This window comes from Lynx canadensis, chromosome C1, assembly GCF_007474595.2.
Source record: "Lynx canadensis isolate LIC74 chromosome C1, mLynCan4.pri.v2, whole genome shotgun sequence".
Lineage (NCBI taxonomy): Eukaryota > Metazoa > Chordata > Mammalia > Carnivora > Felidae > Lynx > Lynx canadensis.
Genome location: NC_044310.1, coordinates 134,498,088 through 134,509,854, shown reverse-complemented (window position 1 = coordinate 134,509,854; position 11,767 = coordinate 134,498,088). Strand labels below are relative to the sequence as shown.

General features: G+C 35.5%; 1 protein-coding gene across 6 annotated transcripts in view; it reads left to right on the top strand.

The window, feature by feature from the left end:
• The window catches only part of GTDC1 (glycosyltransferase like domain containing 1), a 292,506-nt gene extending 282,906 nt beyond the window's left edge, over window positions 1-9,600 (top strand). For 5 of the 6 annotated variants that reach the window (XM_030327475.1, XM_030327481.1, XM_030327479.1 and 2 more), the window contains 3 exons: window positions 2,411-2,481; window positions 3,184-3,275; window positions 8,459-9,600. In XM_030327475.1, coding sequence (XP_030183335.1) covers window positions 2,411-2,481; window positions 3,184-3,275; window positions 8,459-8,542 — 247 coding nt within the window. In that variant the 3' untranslated portion in view covers window positions 8,543-9,600. The remainder of the gene's footprint in view (window positions 1-2,410; window positions 2,482-3,183; window positions 3,276-8,458) is intronic. The other variant, XM_030327480.1, reaches the window with a different exon arrangement.
• Window positions 9,601-11,767: the final 2,167 nt, after the last annotated feature.

Here is an 11,767-nt window from a genome sequence, read left to right as displayed (position 1 = left end):
GTCTTCTGTTATTAGTAGACTCAGGTGTCACAACTGTGTCTCATCCTCATTACAGTAAAAAATTTCACCTATCAGATTCATTATTGCTAGATAATGCGACTGAGAGCCTTTGCAGGCCCTCCAGAAAAGTAATTCAGCCAAGCAAAATTATCAGCTAATTATATTTAGAATCAAAAGCCCAACAACTATTTGCAGATAAATTGTATGAATTGAAGTGAATAGATCTGAATATTAAGATTCATAGATTTAGCAGATGATTTGTTAATTGGAATAAAAAGGTCATTTGCTAGTCATTTTAACAATAGATCAATTGGAACCCTATTTATTATTTAACTGGTAGTGCATAAGAATTGAAATGGTGAATAATTGTATTATTGTCATGAGATGATCATTTTCTTCAACATAGCAAAATATGAGAAACTTATGGCAATGAATTTTACAAATTTCTTTAAAAATATTATGGCCTATGTAATATATTTTAAAACATAGTTCTGATCTAAATAATCTAGATAATAAAGTTTAGTATTTAACAAGTCAAAATTATACCAACGGTGGTGGCTGGTTTGTGTGTGTGTGTGTGTGTGTGTGTGTGTGTGTGTGTGTGTGTGTGTTTCCTTGATGAATTAGAAATATCACTACAAATAAGATAATTTGTAAATAAAAGTTGAAATCCAAAATTTGTAAATTTTTTCTCCCTAAGTCAAATAATGCCACTCTTATCTCACTGTATTTTAATTAGCAGAGGTTTTTGGAAGTGACATGATACATGCTCATACGATGACTCAAAATGTAACTTGGCCTGCAATTTTCTTTCGGGGAACAGAACACTAATTCAAATCCATTATTAAAAAGCAGATAACATGTGCACTTTCTGAAATGGCTGTGACTTCACTCTTTTGATTTTGTGCAATTATAAGAGAATGTTCATATGTATTTACTTTTCGATTGGCACAGCATTTTAAAACTGAGTGTCTTCAGATAAAGTGCGTATTTTCTTTTGGTTCATAAAGAGTCTCACTGGTTTATGTGCTCAAACTTTAGACACTGTTTTATAATGCAGTTGCCATGTGGTTTATAGCTGTATTTGGGATAAGAATTCCTATGCATACTGTACGTCTGTAGAGAAAAAAATCTATTAGATACTAGTTTGGATTTTGAAATTAATAATGGGTAACTAGATCCTGTGCCTTTTCACTATGTTATCTTGTAACTCTTGTCAGTTCTCAAGCAAAACTTTGAACTCAGTATTTTTCCAAACTTTGCAGCTCAAAGTAAATACCTTTCATTTAAACTAATTTCAGTCAACATAATAAAATAGAGAAAACATCACCCACTTAAAAACAGCTTAAATTGCATGTGCTTTGTCACTGTAAACAAACAAGGTAAACATTGACATAACTTCAAATTATTCTTGGGTTGAAAAAAAATCTGCAGTTCAAAATAAAAATCCGCCTTTGGTCAACATTTTGGATGCAATTCAAAGTCTCTCATAAAATAAACATATTTTAGAGAGTGCTTTGAATTTCACTGTGTAATTTCTAGCCAACAGAAATTACAGTGGTATCTTTAAGGTTTATTATATGTCAGATCAATAGCCATTATACAGGGCCAACAACCTTTGAGATGCAATACCTTCTCTCTGCTTAACCCTTACTACTATGACATGAAAAAAAAAAAAACAAAAACAACTTCCTATAGGTGTTCCTTGGAGAAATCCTCTCAAAGTGAAACTTTCTTGCTTATTTGTTTAATAAGAAAGTATTCTTTTCTGATAAAATCGAAAATGAGCTGAATTTTTGGCTAAGAAAGTAAAATTTTCATTAAGGTAATCTCCATGAGGATTTTTCAGTAAAAGGGGAATTATTTTGCATTCTACAAAAATAACAAATTATTTTGAAGCATGAGCTTAAAATATAAAAATGCCCCAACAACAGATTGTAAATTTTTTTTCTGATGCTTTTAAAAGTGCCTCGATCATTTCTACGGCTACAATGTTAAAGTTAAGTATTTGCTATTTTATTTAAACATTTTTGAAAAATGAACATTCTGGGGCTTTGCAGCATTATTAAGAAAAGCTGTCCATACTTTACCATGTTGTTACATGTGTTTATCTGCTGATTATAAAATGTGTTAAACAGTATTTTAAAAACAAAAAAAAAAATGCAGAGCTGCGCTTTGATTAATTCAGTGAACAAAACATATGCTGTTGGTTCTGTTCTATGAAATTCATATATGATCAATAAAATCTTTTAAAAGAGCAACTTTGGCTTTAAGGCTTGGACTGCCGACCACGTTTTTCGTCCCAGTTAACTCAGGGCTCATACTGTTAACTTAGGCAAACAAAACCACTTTCTGGCTATCAGAGTAATGTCCTTTTAATATTTTTTTATCTTCTCTAAAATTTCTTTAGGTTGGAAGCTGTGTATTGTGGTTGCTACCCACTTTGTCCCAAAGATTTGGTTTATCCTGAAATATTTCCAGGTAGCCTCTTTAATGTACTTTCATCTTGGTTGAGATTTAATACATGATTCATGCTAAATTAGAAAGTTTGAAAATAAACTTAGGCGGGAGCAATTGTTTATTTGGCAAGTCAACATGTTAGTGTTAAGGAAAATTTTATGTGTTTTAATACATTAGAGTAAGCTTATATTTACCATCTGTTCTTTTAAGATAACAAAAAAGCAAGTTTTCAAATAGCATTCTTCATTGTTAGCATACACATCCCATAATGATGGATTTTTATAAGCAGGTCAGTGTTGCTGCGATTGCTTACAGATTTTTTCTAATGATATACACAGAGAAAAATCGAGGACTGGAAATCACACCAAATTATTTAAACAATTGACTAGTTAATAATATGCAACTCTTGTACAGGGTACATACGGCTATAGTACCAGTTCTTTGAAAAAATTCCCATCACTAAATATATCACATATGCATTGTGTTACATTAGAATAATGTATTTTAATCACCCAAAGGAGATGTCTAAACAGCACAACTACACAGTCTTATTTAGCATTAAGCATCCTTGTGAGCTGAGGTAACCTTATAAAATCATGCTTAAATAATGTAAAACACGAGGCAGCACAGAGCAATATGCATTTTTAATTAGTAAAGTGACTAATATCGAGTGTGTGCTTTGAGGTTTTTGTTTCATTAAAAATGTATCTGTTTTTCCTGCAGCTGAATATCTGTATTCTACACCTGAACAGCTTTCAAAAAGGCTCCAGAATTTCTGCAAGAGACCAGATATTATAAGAAAACATCTTTATAAGGTAGATATTGAGGAGAGATTTACGTGGTATAAATGCCATATTGAAGTACAAAGAAAAATCTTTTTAAAAAAAACATTTAATTAACATACTAATGTTTAAAGGAAACATGCTAGGGAGGGATATTAGTTGTTACACTAACAAGGATTAATTAAACTGGATGCCAGTTGTATTAACCTAGGTCTTATGAAATACGTGCACTTAATGCATGGTACATGCTTTTTTTTAATTTATTGTTTTCTAAGATGACTGTCCTTTACATTTAGCCCCAAGAGGCTTATAAAAATGAACCTGGATTAATGTAACTCATTAGTTTAAAAGGAAGTAAAGGAAAGATTCCACAATTATACTAATGAGGATAAGCCTTTCTTCCCATCATAATGAAATCTTCAGGCCTCAAAAATTCAGGTGAATGACATTCGTGAAGTTTGGTGTTCATTTTTTAACTACTTTGAAGATGATTTTCAAGAATCAAATGTTTCCCTTATCCGGTTTAATAAAATGACATAAAAATCCTCAGTTTGTTTAGAATGACACTGCCCATCTCCTCTCTGAATGGCAAAGGCAGAAAGAAAATAGTTTAAAGAGCATCATCATGCAGTCCCCTCCTTCATTATCTTTTTTTTTTCCGTTGTTTGAATCAAGAATTTTACATTGTTGAAATGACAACACAAAGAGGCCCTGCTAAAAGTCTAAGTAATTGAACTGGGATAAATCTGCTTTATGAGTTTGGAAGGTGGCTCTAGGCCATGAGTAATATACCTTTTTATATTCTTTGAATGTAGCATCTTCATTTTACATAAATTCAGTATAGTTTACAATCTAGCAGTTTTATAATCCAGTATATTTTAATTTTCCTATGTTAATGTATAACCTTCCTACATGAAATACAGTTTGCTGCCTTTTTTCTCTCCTTTCTCTTTTCATGGCCTAAAATACATATTTACATAGTGATACATCAAAACAGGACTTTGTTTCTGCAGGAAACAGTTAAACTTCAAGAAAAAGGGAGAGAACCAAAAATGCAATTTAACACCCAATTTCAAGCTCATTATCTTTCATTGTCTATTAACTTGGCAATGGTTCAGAAGGTAGCTCATAATAGTTTAAAATGCTGACTGAACAGTTCCAGGCTTCAGTATTACTCCTTGAGTCAATACGATTGTACCGTATACAGGGGAAGCTCCACAGAGAAAATAGGTTTACATCCAAACTCCCTAATTTTTGAAGTTCAGTAGCGGTCAGATTTGTATCAAATGTTAATCAAGTAGTTTTCCACGTGACAGGCTATCAAAATGTGCAGATTATGAAAATGGAAGAAATAAAAGTATTTATGTAAATGGATTTATTTTCTGTATATGACACAGATCTCTTCAGTGAGTTCACCATCAAATTACTAATCTCTCCCCGCCTTCTGGTGAATTTTAGGTGAAGTTGTGCTTGTTTTTCGGTTTTATTGAGATATGACTGATGGTACTGTGTCCGCTTACGAACCACAGTACCGCATAATGACTTGACATGCGTTTATTGTGGAATGGTTACCACCATACATTTCATTCGCATCCATCATCTCATGTAGATACAAAAAAAAAGAAAAGAAAAGAAAAGAAAAGAAAAAGAAAGGAAGGAAGGAAGGAAGGAAGGAAGGAAGGAAGGAAGGAAGGAAGGGAAAGAAGGAAAGAAAGAAAGAAGGAAAGAAAGAAAGAAAATGTTTATATTCTTGTGAAGAGAATGGTGAAGGTTTTATAATGCTATTCCCACCATCAAAATTTAACGGTTTTTAACTTTGCTTCAGGTTAGGCCTCATTATCTCTGTTAGTCTTTGTTTACAAATTCTTAACCATTACAAAAGTTACTGTGACAAGTTACCTTTAGTTGCAAAGGAAACAGACATCTGGTTGAAATATTTTAATATGATACTCTATAACATAGCTATAATTATTTATTTTACAAACAACTTCTGGAAAAACTCTGAAACATTGTCAGCTCAGTGGTAATGCTGTTAGTATATCAAATTGTTCTTCGTACAGCTTAAAAGATAACCTACGCCTTACATGTTATTTCCTGTAATTACTTTTTACATATGTTTTTAGACTGAACATCCTCAAGTATTCCAGCTCCAAGTTTTATAAGTTAATATTTCATGTGTAAGCATTTATAGGAATTTGTATGTATAATTCTTTTTTATGTATTTTTGCCGTGGATTTTTTTTTCTTATAAGTCTATTATACGCTTTCAGAGGTGCCCTCATTTATAGATCTTGATGATATTATATCTGAATATTAGTCTTAAAATTAATAAATTAGTCCAAGAATTAAGGTAACCGAGCTTTGTGATGCATTTTTCAGGAGAAACTGGTTAAAAAAAAAAAAAAAATACAGGAAAGGACCACAGATTTAGTTTGGTTATTGTAATAGGATGTAGAGCCAAAACAGAAAAAGGATGCCTTCTAAAACTTTACAATTAAGATATAAACAGCTATGCTATCTTTTCACCTTATGGTTTATAAATAAGCACATTTTCAGGTGACCTTTGCCTTCACTAAATACAAGAGAACTATTCCCCCCAAGGCAGTATTTTCCTTACTTTTCTTATGCAATGGAAGAGTCTTTTGTGTGTACTGTTAACGAGAATGTTGGGTTTTTTTTAGACTTATTCCATTGGACAGTGCTGTTTTGCTTTTATAAAACATATGCTTCTAAGATCTAAAAGGATAGAATGTCACTGAATTCTTTAATTTGCTCCTTTTACATTTTTACACCTTACTCTCTTTTTTTGTCAAAAGTTTACATTTTAAAATCATCTCAACTGCTTTTCACATAGGGTTCACTTTAGGATAGGATTTTTCATATGGATTCACACTTAGAAATTTAATGACTAGAATAAGGCTACTAACACTTGGCTTTCTTCTCACATGAGACATTATACTTTCAATATGAGTGAGAGTTTGGGGGCTATAACTTGAAGCAGGATTTGAAACAGAATGCTAGTAACTGAAAAGCAGAAACAGAATTGGATACTTTTTTTTTTTTCTTAAAGTGGCTCTTTCTACTACAGAACACTGTGCCCATGACTTCTCACCTGAAATGGTTTCAGATTTGAAATGTTTAAATTCCTCACATGCATGCAAGTATGTTCTCCCTCCTCCCTCTCCCTGTCTCCCTCTCTCTCTCTCTCTCTCTCTCTCTCTCTCTCTCACACACACACACACACACACACTTAAGATCTTTCTTAAGAGAAATACAATGCATACTGAAATTAAATGTTTTTTAAGCATTTTAAAAATCTAAAACCATTTTCATAATTTAAAAAATCTAAACCACCTCTTTAAAAAGTTTACATCCAAGTTTAGTCATTGACTGCAGCTTTCTCGTACTTTCAGAACACTTCCTTTTCTGAGTAGGTCAGACACATTGGCCACATACTTGTCACACAGATTAAAAATAAGTTTCATTTCATCCACGATGGGGAGCTTTTTATGACTCCAACCTAACTTGAACACAAGATTCTAGAAGTAATCATAAAATAATTAGCCAAGGATTGACTTCTTAACACTAACAATAGTTTTCCCTTTTCCAACCCCGGTAAGCTCAATACCATGAAGTTGTATTTTTGCCTCCTTTTTACTATGTGAGTTTACTTACTGAAAATTCCCAACAACCTTCTGATATCAGTTCCTTATGTTTCTACAGACTTTTCATCATTATATTTTCAAATGCTTTAGAGAAAAAATTATGGACCTTATATTGTTACAAATACTGAAAAGAGTGCAGGGCACAAACAGGGCACTGTGTAAAGTAGATACTGCCCGGACTACCTGGATAGCTTTTCGTTCCCATCCTATTTCTCATTTATTTTTATTTATAAATTGAGCGAAATTCTGAGTGGGGAAAAAAGAGATGCGTTCTCTCCTGTGCTTTCTGAGAGTGACCTGTGTTTCTCAAGATTGTTCAAATGCCAGCTGCTGGTTTTTATTCTGTTCTCCTCTTCACGTACTTCAACATTCTGGAAACCTTTATAACCTGCTTCTAATTGGAGGAAAGAAGAATTTTCAGATTTCTGCCTAAAAATGCCTCCAAACAATGATTAAGCTTACAGCTGACATTCAGTGCGTAGAGAAATCATTTGTGGTTGTCTTAATTCTATCAGCCTCTGTCTACCCGGACCACAGCCAGGCCACTGTAAGTTTCCTTCAAGGGACTGGTCACGTTATAGTCCCCTTTTAATTCGAGATTACACTCTAGATGCCAATAAGGTGTTGCTCACTTGTATTAACACTCCGAAGTCATTACTTGTTTCCTTAAAAATGAAAACGTAAAAGCTTGTGACATTTTTAGAACTTCTAAAAATCTCTCAACTGCACGAGCACAGTTTAAGGCAACTTCCCAATCTCTCTCCCTCCCTCTCTCCCTCCTCCCTAGTCTTCTCCCTCTCTCCTTCTTCACTTCCTTCCTTGATTTCTTTTGGCTTGGTTTTCCTTTGGTTTGTCTAAGTAAAATAAAAGCAAAAACCTTCAGCACAATAGATACACTTTGGGTGATCAAGAACAGTGAGAGGTTTTGGCGGCTTGTTCTTCTCTGCTACTCATTTGTAGCCTGGCTCTAGGTGAACTTCTTAGCCTGTCTCTCTGATTCATCTGTAAACTTAGAAGAATTTTTTTTCTCCCTCAATTCTTAATAGCATCCCTCCCCGCCCCCCGTCGAGGTACTGCTATAATGAAATAACGAATATAAACCTGTTTGTAAACTCAAAGTGCTTTATGCGTTTAACGTAGGAGTGATGGCATTTCTCTTGTGCCTTAGCCACTTAAAAGTAAAACTCACATTAGCAAAAACATGGGTTAAGGGCGTTGGGTATCTTGTGTTTATAAAAGTTAAAAGTTGGATGATAAACTTTGAGCAGCCGTCATCGCTCACATAAACCAGGAAATATGTGCGCGGTGGAATGTACCCATTTGCGAAAAATCGGGAGCTTTCCCGTACGGTTGAAAATACAGTTCCACTTTAAACCAATCAGAAACTGGGATTTCCTGAGTTGATGAAACTCGAGAACCATGTACTTGGTGGCTTTTTGAAATCTAATTGACGTAAGTTATGCAAATTTGCAATATGAATTTTGAACATCCTTTCGTCTTTCGGTTGTTAATGCTTCTTCCTTGCTTTCTCTTCTCTCCCTCCCCCTCGCAGGGTGAAATGACTCCTTTTTCTTGGGCGGCCCTACATGGTAAATTCAGGTCTCTGCTTACAACAGAACCTAGGGAAGATTTGTGACAGATGGGGCTAAGTCACAAACTTGCAGCCTAAGGCAGAATCTGTAGAACTTTCCAGAGTGTGCCCATATTTACCTGATCAGAGAGAAAAGAAAATCTGCAGAGGAAGCTGAGCCTGGCTGCTTGTCATAGCTGACACAGAGCCATCTGCCACAAACCTGTGGCGGCTTCAGATCTCCCATCCCTGCCACCACCCCAACTCAAATTAAATACAGATTCCTAGAGACGTTATGATGGTTACACATGTCCTCGGCATCACATGGAGGAGACTGTTCAAAAAAATATGTGGCCTGTTGTATAACCGCACTCATGTATCCCATATGTGGTGCCACATTGAATTTCCGGTTGAATCCGTTTTTATCCTTTGTACTGGATGACATGGTGCCTGAATTCTTTCTTTTTGCCGACACGATGGCAGCCGAACTGCAGCTTCAAAAGCTCGCACTTGGCTGTGTTTCTACCTAGGTTGCCAGGTTATCATCGGAGCCTTCTTGTGTCCTCAAAGGGCCACAGGGTCTGAAGGGAGGATCAGAATGCTACCGGACTAATTGGGCAGCCATCTCAGAGTTGTTTGTGGGCAAAGGGCTGCTTTAGCACTTTTATTTTAGCCAATTAATGACTCTCTGGCACGGGGGTGTTTAAGTGAAGGTATTAATAAGGGGTCTGGCAGGTATTCCCATGATCCGCAGAGTTACATTTGCATTTAATTTATTTTAAAGTTGCGAGATAAACAGCTGTAATTTGGACAAACATGGGAAATACACTAAGTGGAGCCATCTTGCCCATAAAATGAACACTGAGATACTCGTTTCAATTTTTTTTTCCCCTGGGGTAAAAATAGAGAAATCAAAATACTTCTACTAAAAACAGTAATTTTGATATAAATATTCCTCAAAAATATTTGCATCCAGCTACAAATATGATCTTTTCAAGATAAATCACTTATGATTCCAATAGTCAAGCTGCTGTATTTGTTGATATAAAGATGTTTTGAACAGCTAGATTGTAAAATAAATTTTTAATAAAGTGCCTACTGCAATTTTTAATTAGCATATCTCATTTCTGTGTAAGAGTGTACATCTATCTGTATGTTTCTCACTGAACACTTTTCTTGTGTCAGAGACAACGAATACAATTGTTTCTTTTCCGGTTGTACAAGGATCTGTTTTGCAAATGTTTGTAAGATATTATGACATTTCCAAGATTTTCTTTGCATTCTGGAAAGCAGGAGGTAAACATTTGTAGTCATTAAGGTAAAGTCTGTTGATAAACCATCTTCTGTTTACTGACAGGTAAATTGTAAGTTTCCTAGCTTTTGAAACAAATAACTTTTATACACTACAGAGTGAGGAACAGCCAGGGAGAGGAGGGTAGGCAGGGGCCAAGTCTGGCCTTCCGGCTTCTAGAAGGATTGACTGGTCTAGCAAGCATCCGAGATTGAGCAGGCAGTGATTCAGAATTCTAGAAGGGCCCATTTGACAGGTAGCAAAATCGTCAGCAGGAGGGCCCATTTGACAGGTAGCGAAATTGTCAGCAGGAAACAGATCAAGGTCAAGGAGCCAGACGGAGAGAGCCCTCAGGATAGAGGTGATCTTACAGATCAAAGAAGGCAGGAGTTCAGAATCCCTGAGGTCTGAGAATTTAAAAGCAGGAAGATTAAGAAGCAGAAACAACAAACTCTATCTCTGCACCGAGTCCTCTCCCTAACCAATGTGAGACCCTTAACGCATGACTGGACATCACTGCTCTGGCTTCGAGTCGTATCGCTTGCAGGGAAGTCACTGAACAAATTACATCCTCACTCATAAAACAAAGGGCTCAGGGATTATTTCTGACGTCCCTTGTGGTCTGAAACTGGGGAACTCAGAATCTACCAGGGGTGCTCCTTTTGAGTGCAAACTCGATGTCAATATGCCTAAGAGGTTCTTAGATACTTCTAGGCAGGGTTTATCATCTAAGAAGATGAACTATACCAGTAAATTTGCTTCAGTCAGAAGATGTCTTCTAGAAATAATAGTATGATCTCACAGCCAAGAAACAGTGTTGAGTTTACTGTGTTTTAGTATCCTAAAACAGTGGGCTCCCATCTCAGTGTAGACATAGTTGAAAGTTACCTGTGTATGGAGGGTTTTTTTTTTCCTACACCCATAAACTCAAATCAGATTTTGTCGTTAGCCATGCCCAGCATTCCTTCTAGAATAAAAATTTACATTAAAGTTGTCACTTCTTAGAACTATGCTATCAGACTTGGTCTCAGTGCAAGTGAGCAATAAAAAAATTTTGTAAATGTGTAATTCTTAACAATTGAAACTTGAAGTGTGTGTGTGTTTTGTGTGCTTCTCAAACCCATTTTGTGGATAGAGTGTTATTAAGTAAATTAACCCATGTTTCATTGAAATCACAGGATAATTGATAATACAAGTTGACTTTTTTTTTTAATGTTTATTTATTTCTGAGAGCACGAGTGTGGAAGTAGGTGGGCACAGAGAGAGAGGGAGACAGAGAATCCCAAGCAGGCTCCAAGCTGTCAGCACAGCTGACACGGGACTCAAACCCACAAAACTGTGGGATCATGACCTGAGGCCAAAGTCTCATGCTTAACCGACTGAGCCACCCAGGTGCCCCACAAGTTGACTTGTTAATTCGTAGTTCCCTTACTCTGAGTAAAGAAATTGAATACTCTCATTATTTCTTATTTTGAGTATGGTTGTTGCAAATTTTGATCTTCCTTTTTTGGAACACTCAATCCTGTTAATTTTATTCTTTTAAAATAAATATTAAGCCAATTTCAATTTTAAGTATCTTTAGAAGTCTGCTCACTATCAAGACCTTGATACAGCATCCAGGATATACGTGCCATGAATTTACCTAATCTGTGTTTCTGGTTAGGTGTTTCTGTAATAAAAAGCAGGGCACCTGGTTCTTAACCTATTCACTTATACCACGTTGATCAGGAATAGGTCAGAAGACCTTTCTCAAAAAGCTTGCGGTTTAGTAAGAATCCTTCCACTATGGCTAGGTGTGAATGCCCTGCTCTGACTCTCACATCTTCAGACATGCCACATAAAGATGGCAGCAGAATCAGGAAGTCGATGGAAACTCGCAGCCACACAGGGCTGCACAGATTCATTTCAACACCTTGAAATGCATCTGGAAGCAAAGATTTCATTTTATGTTGAAGGTGTTAATTATATTTGATATTTTTAAAAGTAAAATCTGTTTTTGA